This window comes from Apteryx rowi, unplaced genomic scaffold (genome assembly GCF_003343035.1).
Source record: "Apteryx rowi isolate R43461 unplaced genomic scaffold, aptRow1 scaffold_59, whole genome shotgun sequence".
NCBI classification, from domain to species: domain Eukaryota; kingdom Metazoa; phylum Chordata; class Aves; order Apterygiformes; family Apterygidae; genus Apteryx; species Apteryx rowi.
In genome coordinates, this window is record NW_020450860.1 from 1,189,643 (window position 1) to 1,203,732 (window position 14,090).

The 14,090-nt window shown below is 45.1% G+C and overlaps 2 protein-coding genes across 9 annotated transcripts in view; one reads left to right on the plus strand and one right to left on the minus strand.

The window, feature by feature from the left end:
* FHL1 (four and a half LIM domains 1) overlaps positions 1–8,068 on the plus strand; it is a 34,692-nt gene extending 26,624 nt beyond the window's left edge. For 6 of the 8 annotated variants that reach the window (XM_026082689.1, XM_026082685.1, XM_026082682.1 and 3 more), the window contains exons 2-6: positions 3,629–3,810; positions 4,640–4,817; positions 5,310–5,479; positions 6,113–6,299; positions 7,073–8,068. In XM_026082689.1, coding sequence (XP_025938474.1) covers positions 3,655–3,810; positions 4,640–4,817; positions 5,310–5,479; positions 6,113–6,299; positions 7,073–7,230 — 849 coding nt within the window. In that variant the 5' untranslated portion in view covers positions 3,629–3,654 and the 3' untranslated portion in view covers positions 7,231–8,068. Of the gene's footprint in view, positions 1–1,273; positions 1,486–3,628; positions 3,811–4,639; positions 4,818–5,309; positions 5,480–6,112; positions 6,300–7,072 lie in introns of those variants that run through there. The other 2 variants (XM_026082687.1, XM_026082683.1) reach the window with 2 other exon arrangements.
* Positions 8,069–8,900: 832 nt separating this feature from the next.
* Positions 8,901–14,090, minus strand: part of MAP7D3 (MAP7 domain containing 3) — a 33,789-nt gene continuing 28,599 nt past the window's right edge. The window contains exons 17-20 of the mRNA XM_026082680.1: positions 13,796–13,889; positions 13,144–13,342; positions 11,719–12,014; positions 8,901–10,369 (exon numbers count right to left, since the gene is read on the minus strand). Coding sequence (XP_025938465.1) covers positions 10,362–10,369; positions 11,719–12,014; positions 13,144–13,342; positions 13,796–13,889 — 597 coding nt within the window. The 3' untranslated portion in view covers positions 8,901–10,361. The remainder of the gene's footprint in view (positions 10,370–11,718; positions 12,015–13,143; positions 13,343–13,795; positions 13,890–14,090) is intronic.

Consider the following 14,090-nt stretch of genomic DNA (forward strand, 5'->3'; position numbering starts at 1 on the left):
TCCTCCCTCGGGGCAAGTCCCTTCTGGCTTGGGAAAGAGAGACAGCGTTATCCGTCCTGCCCTCCGGAACAGCAGTGCTCCAGCTTGTTCTGGCCTGGCGTTGCCCGGAGGGTGACCAACAGGAGCCACCGGGATGGCTCCTGGATTTTAAAATCTGAGAAGCAAGTGTGAGCCTCGTCTCCCGTTCCCTATTCCAGTTACTCCTCGGCTTGTGCACGGTGCTGGAGCAAATCAAGTCCTCTATGACTGGTGGCCACAGCACGTGGTGGGCCCTTCCCCTGCCTTGTTTTCAGCACGTTCCTGAGCGCAGAAATGAGGCAGGAGGAGAGCTCTGAGCGACTGTCCAAGGTTCACGTGGAGGCAGGCACCTCCCTGGACTTCGCGCCTAGGAGCTGGCTGCCTCAGGGCCGCTTGTGTTGCGTTGCCAACAGCGTGTTGCTCTCAAAGGGGAAAAAAATGAGGTCTGCTAAGCAGACAGCAAAGCTTTCCCTCCGTCTGCTGCCCCAGCGCTTCATGCTCTGGTGTCCGAGCTTGCTGGGCAGCCTCGGCAGGGCTCTGCTCTGGTGAAGACCTGGTTGGGTTGATGCATGCCCATCTGGTGAAGGGTGCTCACGCTCGAGAGGCTGCTGCTGCTGAGCCCTGCTCCCGCTCCTCGCAAAGGCAGCAGCAGTGAGCCCTCGGCCCAGGGCTCCGGTGCTGGCGTGGGGATTTCTCGTGCTGATGGGCTGGACCACACGGCTGATGGAAGTCTAGCAGCACTGGGGCGGGCAGGTGTCCAATGAAAAGCCGTGCAAACAGGTCTCCGTGCTATAAAAGCACAGCATTCCTGCCTTTAGAGCATTCAGCAGCAAACTGCGGGGCTCCCRTGGACCTTCCCTTGCCATGCGGGCACAGCCCGGAGCTGAAGCGCCCCGTGTACACCCAGAAATCCCAAGCCCGGCTCCAGTTTACAGAGCGCTGCGATGGCTCCCGGGCAAGGCCGGCGCGGGTCTGGGCTCCACGGGGAGTGGATAGCACAGCAGCCCGCGCCAGCTGCAGCGTTTTCCGTCTCGGTGCTTTAGCCCCAAGGACTGGGGCGCAGGGGCTCGGCGGGGTGGCCGGGGCGGAGGCTACGCGAGGGAAATGCTCGGAGCCGTCCCCGGCTAACAGCAGGAAGCAGCAACACGATGTATTGCCCGACCGCGTAATCCCCTCTCTCTCCCCGCTGGCGCTTCAGCTCTATCAGGAAAAGACTAATTAAAGTCCCTCTTGGCATCCCCCACTGCCAGACTATTGCCTCATCTCCCTCCCGCCCGGAGGCTGCTGAGGAAGAAAGGTCGAGGCTATTCCCCGGCTCCCTGCAGCGCACGGAAAAGGCGGCTTTGCGGAGCCTCCGAGAGGCGCGAGCAGAGGCCGAGCCGCGTTTCCTCCCGAGGGCGACTTCTGCGGGGGGCCGGCCGCGTGCCCACCCTGCGCGACGGAGGGGGAAGGACTGCACGGGGTTATGTAAGCGGGCAGGTGCTTTCTACAGCCTTCTAGCCGGAAACTTTGCTGGCTTCCTCTGCGGCCAGGCGTGGGGAAATGGAAAGAGCAGTTAGCAGAGGTGGTCTGGGAGGCTGAGACTAGGCGTGCGAGCTGGGGGTGGGTAGCTGGGGGAGAAAGGCTGGTCTTGCACCTCCGGCCAAAGTGGAAACTCCTACGGTCGAGAGACCTCCACACCCACCTTAGCTCCCAGCTGAAGTGCTAGCTAGCCGGCCGCAGTGCAATAGTCATGTTTTGGCAGAGTGCTGCTGGCATGAGCTTAAGAAGTTTCTTCAAATATCGGGAGATGTCTTCATGTTTTTTTTTTCCTCATCACTTTATATATGAAAGCCCAGTGAAAGAGGCAGCTGGAAGCTGCACAAATATCCGGCACAAAAGGCCTCGGGAGGGCTGCAGCTGGCTGCAGGCTTCGGCTGGAAACATGGAAACTATTCTGCTCTGTTCTTGGTTGGCGGTGATGTCTGTGCACATATTATGTGGAGCCTCAGCCAGGGTCTAGCCAAGGACTGCTGGATCTGGCCCTTTTGAACTAAGCTGCTGTTAATGAGTGATTAGGTATCGTTACCCTTGCTTGACTTGAAATATGTAAATAAAACAGGCTAGGATCCTTCCTCTTAAGAAGGTGATAAGGAAAGGCTGTGGCTTGACTCGACTTCCCTCTCTGGGAACCACGTCCAGGAGTCATGGAGCGAGCAAACTTTGCCRGGCTGCAGTCACAGCAGTTGGGACCCTGGGAGACAGGGAGCTGCATTTTTTTTGTTTGGCCAGAGCCCATCCTGCCTCTCTGCAGGCAGAAATCTAGCATTCATATCTTGGCTGGCTATTAAGGCAAATGAAAATATTTGTGTTACTAATGCATTGCTTATGCTAACTGTAGCGCCAAACGCGGTGCTTCCAGGAGGTAGGGCAGCCTTTGGCCCCATCCCTGCTGAGCTCCACAGCACAGCCAGGAGTCAGCCCACATAGCTTTCCGCTGGAGCCCACATCGTCCTGAAACTTCACGGTCCGTCTCCCCCCTACATCCTAAAGGGCAATACACAACACACAGTGGTTTGAGCTGGCGATTGCTGTGAATGAACCCAGGCTGTCTACTGCGCCCAGCCTTCCCGAGAGCGAAGGTTTAGTGGCCTTAGACCCCAAAGACAGAACTCAAAGAGAAGCACAAGCCTCGGTGTCTGCTCAGGGTAGTGCAATGGCAAAACTCTGACTTCAGTGGGTGCAGGGCTGAGCCCTAATTAGCAATGGTAAAGCTACATTTAATTCTGTTGAGGCCTTTGCAAGACTGAGAGGCTTTAGTGTACTGGGGGCTGGTGAGCTCACTGCACCTTTGGCAGGAGTCAGTGCTCAAAGGAAAGGGGATAGAGTTCTGGCAGATTGGTCTCTTGTTGGATTTACATTGGGGCCACATCCTCCTCACCAGTGTTATCCTACAGCGTAGAAGAAAACTAAATCTCCTGCTTTGTCCTGGCTACCATTTCTGTGCATTTTTCTTTCTTTTAATGGTCTGTGAGCAAAAGTCAGAACAGAGTTGTACAGTTTACTTAGCAACTTGCTAGCTGTGAGCCCTTGGATATGTTGCACTGTGGTTGGGGGGGGGCCATGGAGGCGCTTCTGGGCGTTCCCACCTCTGCTCCAGCACCCAGAGAGAGACGGGGTCCTGCCTGTGTGCAGACCTGACAGCCACCCTGCCCCAGACCTGCCACCCAGGTCCCTGCAAGGAGAGCTGCATCTCGCTGCAGCAGGACAGGGGACACCACTCTGGAGCTATTGCATGGATGGTGTGACTGTGCTAAGGAGCAGCAGAAGCTGTTAGTGAAACATGCTCATGTCAAGAAAGGACAAGAAGGAAGGACTATGCGGGCACCTGGAAAATGCCCATGCAGTTGGTAGAGAGCAGGCTGTTTTATAAACCCTTGAGCTGTCTGAYGGCAGAGTTGCCCTAACAAAAGCTGCTCTCCGTAGTAACAAGCCCTCAAAGAGCTTGGCACTGCCACACATTCACTGCTGGGCTGCCCTTCTATTAAGTGTCCTCACTTGCACAGGCCCCAGAAGCTGTAACAGTTCTTARGGCTTCAGGGCTGTAAATTTACCTTCTTTCCTCTTGCAGGGCCTGGCAGTTACACTGTGGGCACCATGTCGGACCGCTTTGACTGCCACTACTGCCGTGACCCGCTGCAAGGGAAGAAGTACGTGCAGAAGGAAGGCCGCCACTGCTGYGTCAAGTGCTTTGAGAAGTTCTGCGCCAACACCTGCATTGAGTGCAAGAAACCCATCGGTGCCGACTCCAAGGTGAGTGCCGAGTAGTTAAACTGGTGGTCATTGCATTAAATTTTGTGATGAGAATGTGACAGGCAGATGCTGATTTCTCTCCCATTTGTTTTTCTGGCTCTGGCCTGTCTGTGAGGCTCTGTGCAAAAGCAAGAGCTGAGCCCTCTGGCTGTTGGTCAGACCGTGCTTGCACRTGTTTCTTGGGCAAAGAGCCAGAGGCTCTGGGATAACGCAATAAGGGATGCTCAGGATGGGCTGCTTTTGCACAGGATCTAATTTCAGGATCTAGATTCAGCCACATGAACCGCTGCAAATGCTCAATTGTCCTGAAGACAGCACTGCAGTTAATCCAGCCTGCACAGGACTTGCAGAAAACTAATCTTTGGGCCAAAGCACTTGGGAAGACACTCCTTGGTCTGGCTTTTGTCAGTTAGTTAAGCCTTTAGTGCTTTGTGTTTCTGGCAATAATAATGTACACCTTAACTAGAGGGAACCTGATGACTAGAGAAGCCCACAAATGCTTACAGAACTTCAAATCTCAAAGTGGCTTGTTAAAAACACTGGTACCCTGAAACTCCCAAGTTTTAATTGTATAGTGGATTTAAAATCTTCATAGCTGTAGCCTTTCAACTGTGATTGTAATTAAGCCCCTTGTGTCAGTGAGTCTGGTTAAATGTCCCTCCTCRTTTGCACGTGAGCTGCACCCCCAAACACTGAATGTGGAAGTTACAGGAGAAAAAAAAATAAAATCTATCCTTACTGCCAAGGCTTATGAGATGACTGCTTGTTTTAAGGGGTGCTCAGCAAAAAGAGAAGGACTTACTGCTCACTTTATTTTTGTTTGTTCCAGGAGCTGCATTTCAAGAACCGTTACTGGCATGACAGCTGCTTCCGCTGCTTCAAGTGCTCTACATCCTTGGTCAACGAGCCCTTTATGCTGAGGGAGAACAACAAGGTTTGGTGCAGCAACTGCACTGCCACTGAAGATGCACCCAGATGTAAGGGCTGCTTCAAGCCTATTATTGCAGGTATGGTGCTAGTGATACCACTGCTGAGGGCTGCTCTAGTGCAAAAGCACAGAGGTTAATCAGTCCTGGAGGCTGCTGTTAGGTGTCTGGGCATCATGCTCAAAGTCTGGAGCACCACGAAATGGTGCAAGTTTTAACTGTTGCTCTCACCTGTTCATTTTAGAAGTGTTCCAAGGCTGCCTTGCAGTTAACCCTTGTATGAATTGTTCACCTTAGTAGTCAGTCTTAAACCACTTCTATCAAAAGGTTTGTTCTGTAGAAGTGCAACCTCCAGTGCCCCTCTTCTCAGAAAGGCTCAGGCACTTGCCTGGCATAAACATTTAAGAAAATCTGGAAGGCCCTGGTTAGATGGAATTCAGTGGGATGCAGAAATTAACAGCCCTTCCCTTATTCACACGYGCCAGTTGAGGTCTTGTCTACTGCCATGCCACATTGCAAGGGGTGGAGAGTTTGCTGCCGGCCTGAAATCCCAAATAACATTGTCTGTTATAGGAGACCAAAATGTTGAGTACAAGAAGATGGTCTGGCATAAGGACTGCTTCACTTGCAGCCAGTGCAAGCAAGTGATCGGATCTGGGAGCTTCTTCCCCAAGGGCGATGACTTCTACTGTGTCTCCTGCCATGAGCATAAGTTTGCCAAGACCTGTGCTAAATGCAAGAATGTAAGTCCTTCCGGTTTGCAAAGGCAGCTGCCTGAATTTAGAGTTGCTAACCCTTGCGTGTCTGTTAGAAGCTAGGAGGGTAAACCAGCAGACAGATCATGCTATAGCTGTACTGCACTGCTTACTTTCCTTCCCTGAGATACTGCTGTGAGCAGCTGGTGTGGCTTAACATCATGAGTGAGCTAAAGGTTATTGCATATTACAGTAGCTGAGCAGGGGCTGTAGGAGTTTTCCGAGGGCAGCTCTGCTGCTCACAGACCAAAACCAAGACAACACCAGTCCTGCACTTGCTTTGGGGATGACAAGGCTAAGATGGTTTAAGTGCTCGAGTAGGTATTGCGTATTCAAGCAGCAAACCAATGTTTTATATAAATGACTGTTTTACAGCTTCTGCAACTGATTAATGTAGAACTGCAGAGTTGCTGCAGGTAAAATAAACTATTATGAAGGCTCCAGACATGTAGGATTTCAGGCTACAGAAACTCAAGTATTGCTCTATTTCATTTTAATGGAAACCTTCAAAAGAAGATCTTCACAATGACAAAGCTCCCCCACCATACACRCCATGCAAGTGTCACCCCTCTTCCTCCCTACTGATTCTGAAACACAGCATATCTGCTCTTTGCCTCCTAGCCCATCACTTCTGGAGGTCTCACTTACCAGGAGCAGCCTTGGCATTCAGAGTGCTTCATTTGTTCCAACTGCAAGAAGCAACTGGGTGGGAAGCGCTTCACAGCTGTAGAGGATCAGTTTTACTGTGTTGACTGCTACAAGGAGTGCGTTGCCAAGAAGTGTGCTGGCTGCAAGAATCCTATTACAGGTAARCTGGATTAAATGCAGTTTGGGTGCACTGAGTGCTTAAGGTCAGAAGTGTGATCGCCAAAAGCCATGTACCTCAGAGGCTACTAACACCAGGAGCAGGTCTAGTATCCCCAACCGTATTCCTGCAATTTACATGTGATCTAATTACAAGCCACATGCTCCTCTTGGAGGGAGGCTGAGTTAGTAACTAACTGAACTCTTCACCTTTTGTACTCCTCAAATTTATCTCCCCCAGAACTGCCCCAAACGGAACATTTCCCACCTAAATCTTAGTTTGGGAACCAGAAGACTAAAAAGAGCAGTGCTTTAGTGCCCTGGAGTAATGCTTGCTTTGCTTCTAATATGTTTTACATGTCATGGCTATTGGATATGAAAACCCCAGAAAGCTCACCCCTAAAATATGGGTACTATCCTGCCAGTCCCATGACTCTTCCCTTCTCTTCTGCATTTCAGAGCATGGATCTGACCCTGTAACAATATGGTTGGGTGTTTGGCCCAGCCTGTCCTTGCTCTATTACTCTTTCCTTCAACTTGACTGTTCCCTGGAGATAGGATCCAAGAGAAAAACCTTAGTGTAGACAAGCCACACAAACCCATGCAAAGCTGCCTGTTTCTCCAAGAGCAGTAATACTGAGCAGCAAACAGTGTGGTTCAGTTAGTTACATTAGTGTAGAAGCACAGGAGGCATTAAGAATGAGACTTGCTGCTTGGTGGACTAACACGGCCAAGGACAACCTACTATCGTCGTCCTATAATTGTTTTCTCTCCTAGCAGGATTTGGAAGAGGAACCAGTGTGGTTAACTATGAAGATGAATCCTGGCACGATTATTGTTTCAAATGCACAAAGTGTGCCCGTGGTCTGGCCAACAAGCGCTTTGTTTGCCATAATGGAAAAATTTACTGCGCTGAGTGTCCCAAACGACTGTAAGGAGCAAACAGCAACTGCTGTAAAATGGATTTCAGCCCTGCTTTCCAAAATAGTCTTGGTAAAGAAGCAGGCTTTGCATGCTAAAACTCTTACCTTTTTTCATTTTAGCATAAAAAACTAAAGTAACCTAACCATACTGGGTTTGATTTTTGAAGCTCCTGCAGTAAGAAAACACATGTTGTTGCAAAAAGCTAACTTTGCTTTCAAGTAACCTTTAGTGTAAAGGCTTAAAATGCCACTTCAGTTTTAGGTTTAGCCTTAAAGATCCCAATACTATATAATCTGCATGTGTAGCCTAAACTAAAACAAAGCTGGTTTTAAACTTGTCTGGTATATTTAAGCTTGGCACTTAAATGAATTGGGTTTGACAAGGCATGCACAAGCCTCGGTACCTTGCACCCAGGATGAGAGAGAGCTTATTATTATGCATTTACAGTACAGGTACATTACGTATATCACACAATAGCAAGTCATAATAAATACCTTACATTATCCTACCACACTGAATTGCAGCAAGTGTATGGAATGGCTTTGTCTTACATATAATAACATTTTGACAGTATGATTTAGCTTTAGTTAGTTTCCATAAACATGTTTTAGTCTTGATTTCTGCATGGTTTGTCCAAAAGTTTTGCTCACCAGCTTTTTTTACATCACTGTTTAAATGAGGTTTTCTATATGAAATTACTAATCCATTAGTAAGAAGTAAGTCTTTGAACTACAGCAAAATGCACATGCATTTAGAAGTGCCTTAAAGTAGCTCAGACAATCATAGCTCTCCTATCATGTCAGTGTACGTTTTATGATTTAATAAAAATGAGACTAGTGCTTGTTTGGAGTCCTGCAGTCTGGAAAACCGGTTTTTCATTTCACTGTCTCACATGAGTGACACCTCTTATGGCTGAGCTACTGAAATCAGGTCTGATACCATGCTTCCACTGGCAAAGTAGGAGGCAGCTGCTCTGCCACAGTACCCTTAAATAGCTGAGGACCAAACCAACAATTTCCATAAACCAGAGTTTTTCTTTTTCTTTTATAACTGACTCCAGACCRTCTGCTAGGAACAGCTTGTGTGAAAGAGTCCTTTGCAGAAGACAAGTACAACCACTGTCTACACACAGCTCTTCACCGACCTGAACCCTGGTTTAAGGTTTCTTCCATAGCAGCAGCTGATACCAAACAAATATTTGTAAACTGGATGGTGCTCCAGTTGTTCCCTTTCAGTCACAAGCACCTACCAGAAACAAAGAACCCTCCYAAGTAAAACAAAAAGGCAGCATCTCGCTGTATTCCCAACAGTCACTGCTCCCCTCTGGTCATAATTCACTAGAATTCATTAGAATTATGGTCATGATTYGCTAGAATCAGCGTTAAAACATACAGATGCCAGTTATACACGTAAAAGGCAAAGACTTAAAGTGAAAAGCGAGTTAAAGAATTCAACAGTAATGAACATGTCATAGGCAGGTACAAACACAGCAAGATCTGACGGTGTTAATACAAATACCTTTCCAACCACACAAATGCAACTGCAAAAGAGGCTCCTCGTTTTGGGAGTCTGCTATGTGCGGAACAGTCGGAGCAGCACCAGAGTGTACCTCAAGGCAGGTCAGCATGGCAAGGGTTTGGAGACTCCTGGTAAGGTAATGTTTAGTACTACAGGAATAAAGCATTGTTCAACTGCAAAGTTTATTTAACAGTGTGCACATATTTACATAGAGCTGTAACAGACCTTTCAACAAATAATATCTGCACAGAAAAAAAAAAATATCAGCATCTTGTTTGTTAGAATGATTGTCTCTGCCAGAATGAAACAGCTATCATACAAAAATACAGTCTTTTTACCTAAGGCACTGCTCTAAGTCTAAAACAGTTCTACCATATTCTGAATAGCCAACACCGAGAGTAAGACAGCTGAGGGTTTCCTATTGTAACTGTGGTGTTGAGGAAAGAACACATTTAGTTCCAGCAAAAAACATTTGCATCTAAACACTGAAAACGCAGCTGCCGTTTGGATGATTCATTTGAAGTATCAGCCAATGTTTTTTAGCAGGATTTGAGACAGCTATTCTTTAAAGTACTCACGTATTCAATATATCTGTTACAGAAGATACAAGGCTGAATTATTACTTTTAGTAGCAGCCATTTTTCAGAAGATGTTTAGTTAATCTCTTCATGCTGTAAAAAGCAGGCAAGTTGAGGTTAAATAGATTACTTAATGCAGGCTTTAGGGGAAGGGAAATATGTATGCAGTTTGCAGCCACTGTTATAAAGCTAGCACAGGAACACTTAGAATAATTAACATGAACAAAACATGACTTCAATGGTCTAATACTGTTATGTACACAATAAAATAATACTTACATGAGTATAGATAAACTTAAATATGTAATTCAAAAGGAAAACATTTTTAAAAGCATGACAATGTTAAACTGCACTATGACAAACATGTCTTAGGTATCAACATTTTTGTAATATATTAGTGCATATGCTGTAAAACGTTTTGATGTTTTCCAATAGATTAAAACATATTAGCGATGGTACAATACTGCTTTTTGAAACTGCCAATATTTTCATGTTAGGAAGTAAGAAATTTTTCTACTTAATTCAAAATTGAAGATAATTTTGCCTTTTTAAATAGTTTGTGAACCAACACGTGTACAGCGTTTTTCAGAAGACTGTTACAAATGGAGTTCAGTTTTAACATGCACTAAATGAGTCTTTTATTCATTAAGTGCCTTTTTAGGAAGATGCAAAATCTGGCCAGTAGCTAACTGGAAAGCCTCCAGTGGCACCCTGCTGTACAGTACAGTGATATGAAAATGAAAGGACTCAAACAGGTTAGGGGAAAGTCTGTAAAAGGGAACCAAGTGATATTTAAACAAGAAAATCTTATCCAACATTTAACGAAACAAATGGAAAAGGAACAACAGCAAAAGAGTCTCCCTGAAATGTTTTCAAGGTGCAAATCTAGAAGTTTGTTATCCCTCCCCTGGTGTTTTTTTGTTTGTTTTTTGCAAGCTTGAAGATGGGTAAAGGTAAACAAGCAGCTTTTCAAAACAAGGCCTTCGGTACTTGATAAAACACTGGATTACTGAAGTGCAATCAGATTATTTCCAGGTCTCTAGTGTTCACAGTTCTGTCCAAAGAGCAAAGAAAAGAAAACATTTAACCATCATACTGTGTGTATTCCACATCAGTCTATCATTGCTGTCAGTCTGCGTCCAGGGGGTGAGCACAGAACCAACTGGTTACTTAGAAAACCAGCACAGTAGCATTTTTCTAATTTATGAATATTAGTTCCTGAAGCTGTGTACATAATTCTTAAATCATATTATCTCAAAAATATTCAAGTTCAAAACTAAAAGGCAATACTTTCTTCACGAATAAGTTAATGATTTTGGTCAGAACAGAGAATGTGATCAGCAATACCACGTAAGTCGTTCTCATCCCATAGCCTGGCCTCAAGGAAAGTCTCGGGAAGGCTATGCCCATAGGACTGCAATTCGCAAGACGCGTAGCGACAGAGGAGACTCAAGAAACAGTTCAGTCTAGAAAAGTGCTACACTTTAATCAAAAAAAGTGCTACACATCATTTGAAGGAAATGCGGATAGCAAGTCTTGGTTTTTCACTACCATTCATTCAACTGTTCACGCAGTCATTTATCTCACTGACAGAGATCTCCTGCTGTGAGCATGTCCATTTGGGGTTTAGCTCCACCACCAGAGAGGTTTAGTCTTACGTAAACTAGCTTACCGAAGCCCCTCTTACACCCTGCACTGCACTGCATCAGGGTCTGGGCTCTCAACTATACGTGGCTTCAGAGGCAGCCCAGCTTCTTTCAGAAAATTCAGAGTACTGTGTCTGTAGCCCTATCACTCCTCCCAAAATGTAACAAAACTCTCTTTGTGTAATTTAAGGATGGTGTTACATCCTTCAGTCAAGTGAAAGACTATTCTACAGTAAGTAGAGAGGACAGCTAATATCCTGCCAGAGCCCGAAGAAACCTCCTAAGGCCATGCAGCTCAGCATCAAAAAGTTACAGAACATGCCTAGGAGTGGAAGGGGGAAAGCAGCCAGGTCTTATCTGTAAAGAGTTACATCAGACACCTTTTAAACTGTTAGTATCTTCAAAAGTAACATGTGCCATTTAAGACATTTCAGAAGAAGCCTAAAATACAAGAGATGGGCTTGAGTGCTGGTGAGAGCTACAGGAGCTTCACAGGGATTCAGTTGTGTCTTTGGAAAGCCTTAATGTTGGGCTTTAGCCACAGCATAAAGCAAGTCCCTAAAAAGGCATCAGTTGGTGTCTCCTTTTGACAGAATGTAAGTTACAAGCACTAAAGGAAGAGCTTTCTTTCCAGCCTACACACTGGGAAAAGTGCCTTGAAAATAAGAAGCTGAAGTTAAGGCAAGAAGAGTAAATTGCAAGAAAGTGAATTATCTAGCCAGAGGAGGAGATAAAGGAGGAAATCAGCTTGGATTACCTGATGAAGCATCTATAGGTTTGGTCAATGAATTCACTGCACCATCTTCCTCAAATGCCAATTTAGGACTAGAAGGAATTGTAGCAGCATCATTCAAGTTTTGATTACAGTTATCAGCAGGGATGCTGTCCGAACTCAGTTTGCTTGACTTGGAATGTATTCCAACGTCAATAAACTCCTCAAAAGTCCATGAACCGGATTTTCCATTAAGATTCTGAATAAGTCCAATTGTATGATCAGCTTCATTAACACCCAACATTACTGAGTCATCGACAACCATTTCTTTTGCAGGATGGCTAGAAAAAGAGAATGGATATTTTTATTAGAATTTCTGGATATTTAATCTTTAGATTCTTTAGAGGCCAGACAATTAGCAATCTGCATACTTTGCAAGCACAGCGTATCCTGAAGGGCATTCCCTCACAAGCTCCTCCAGCTGCCACATGAGATCTCCTCCCCAAGAGTTGAAGGGGAAGAACGATTCACCAACACACACTCACTTTTTACTATACTAATAGCTCTCGAGTAAGGTCTAGCTCCAGAAATTTGACACAAGAAAGCAACAAGTTTAAAACCCTGCACTATTAAACCCCTATTTTAATAGTGGACAATTCTCCTTTCTTTTTTTCTCCAGTTAAGACTTTTTTGAACACAAAATTGAGCCTCAGAAGACAAGTTATACTTAAACATTCACAATCTATACCCAAATCAGAGTGATCAGTTTTCATTCATTCTTAAGAAAATCATGAAAATGTCTTTGTATTCCATCACTAGAGGAATGAAATTTATCATCACTTTAAAAAAGAGTTCACATTGCCACTTCTAAATCATTAGCATTTAGATGAGCAAATGGAACAAGCATCAGAGGACAATTTTTCCAGTATTAGATGGAAATGCTTTATGTCTAAAGAGATAAAATTTGAAATATTAAAAAAATTCCCATTAAGGAAGGCTTTTGTGTTGTATCTGGTGTTTCAGCACAACTGAAACTGTTCGAGAGCCTTCTGTAGGTTATTCTTACTTTTCAGTTTTGTCCTCCTCCCCTTTGTTTAATGTTTTCTTAAGGAAATGAACTGCCAGTCACTCCCAGGGAAAAGATTTCAAGCCACTGCCTTTCTTTACAAGAAGTAACACTGGTGTGCTGCTGGCTCTGTCTCTCACTTCTTAGCAAAGCCACTACCATTAACAAGGTGCCATCCACACAAACAATCATTCTGAACTAACTGTCTCTACATGAAGCAGTAAATTGACAGCATGCACACATCACATGCCTGGAGCAAGCCAGAGAAATACCACTAAGCTAGTAGGGTACAAAATTTGATGCAATGCAACACACAGTACTAAATTTAACTGAAGCATAGAGRAGGATTTCTTGCATGACAGGTAATTGCTCTGACAGTAAAACCACCACGTACACAGACTCACCTGGAATCCTTTAATTCAGTAACAAGCAGAGACCCCTCATCACTTTTCAAATCACTTCCATTCATAAATACTTCACTGGCCTTCAACTTTGACCCATCTTGTTCCTCAGATTCTTTAGAGATCAAGCTATGTGCAATCTCTGAACAACCTTCTGTCTCCTGCTTGACTTCCTGGGGTAAGTCAACACCATTTAGCTTTCCTGAAGGTGAAGGGGGGGAGAAAAAAAAAAAAAAAAAAAAAAGAGCTTCAGTAACTGAGTTGTTACTCAAAATGAATAAAATACAACCGTCCAAATGACCTTTCCCAGTCAAAATTCAAGGAACTTAGTTTCAATAGATTAATTTCTCTATGGAGAAGCTTGTATAACAACAGGAAAGTTGTTTTCTATCTTTAAAAATACACACATAAAATGCTTACATGCTGCCTGTATTTCACACTCAAATCATTCTCCATTTAACCATTTTGCCCTTCTTCTGTGGTATGGAACAGGCAATGATCTATACTGCATTTGAGCAGAGAGCCTCGATGGCACTTCTGGGACTTGTGTGCTCAGACCATCACAATGCTATTAACTCAGTGACATTTTCGACAATGATTAAACATCACTGAAACACCGACTGCCACTTAGATCTGACTCAGCCAGGTTCCTTACCTGGTTGATCAGTCTTCTCAAGACCCAACTCTTCCTCCTCTTCAATATCCTCTCCCTCAATGACCTCGGAGGCAGACTTCTCTTCATTCTGCAACTGAATTCCCTGAGTGTTATTCACAATAGCTCGCTACTATTTAGCGGTTCAGAAATGGCTCAATCACAGCTCCTGCACAAGACTAGTCCAGAAGCTAATAGGCAATCCACATCCCTGGCTGGGAGAGGACATCAACTAACAGGGCTGCTGAAGTCAATACTGAATTCTCAGGTCACCCAACAACAACATGCCCAGCTGAGC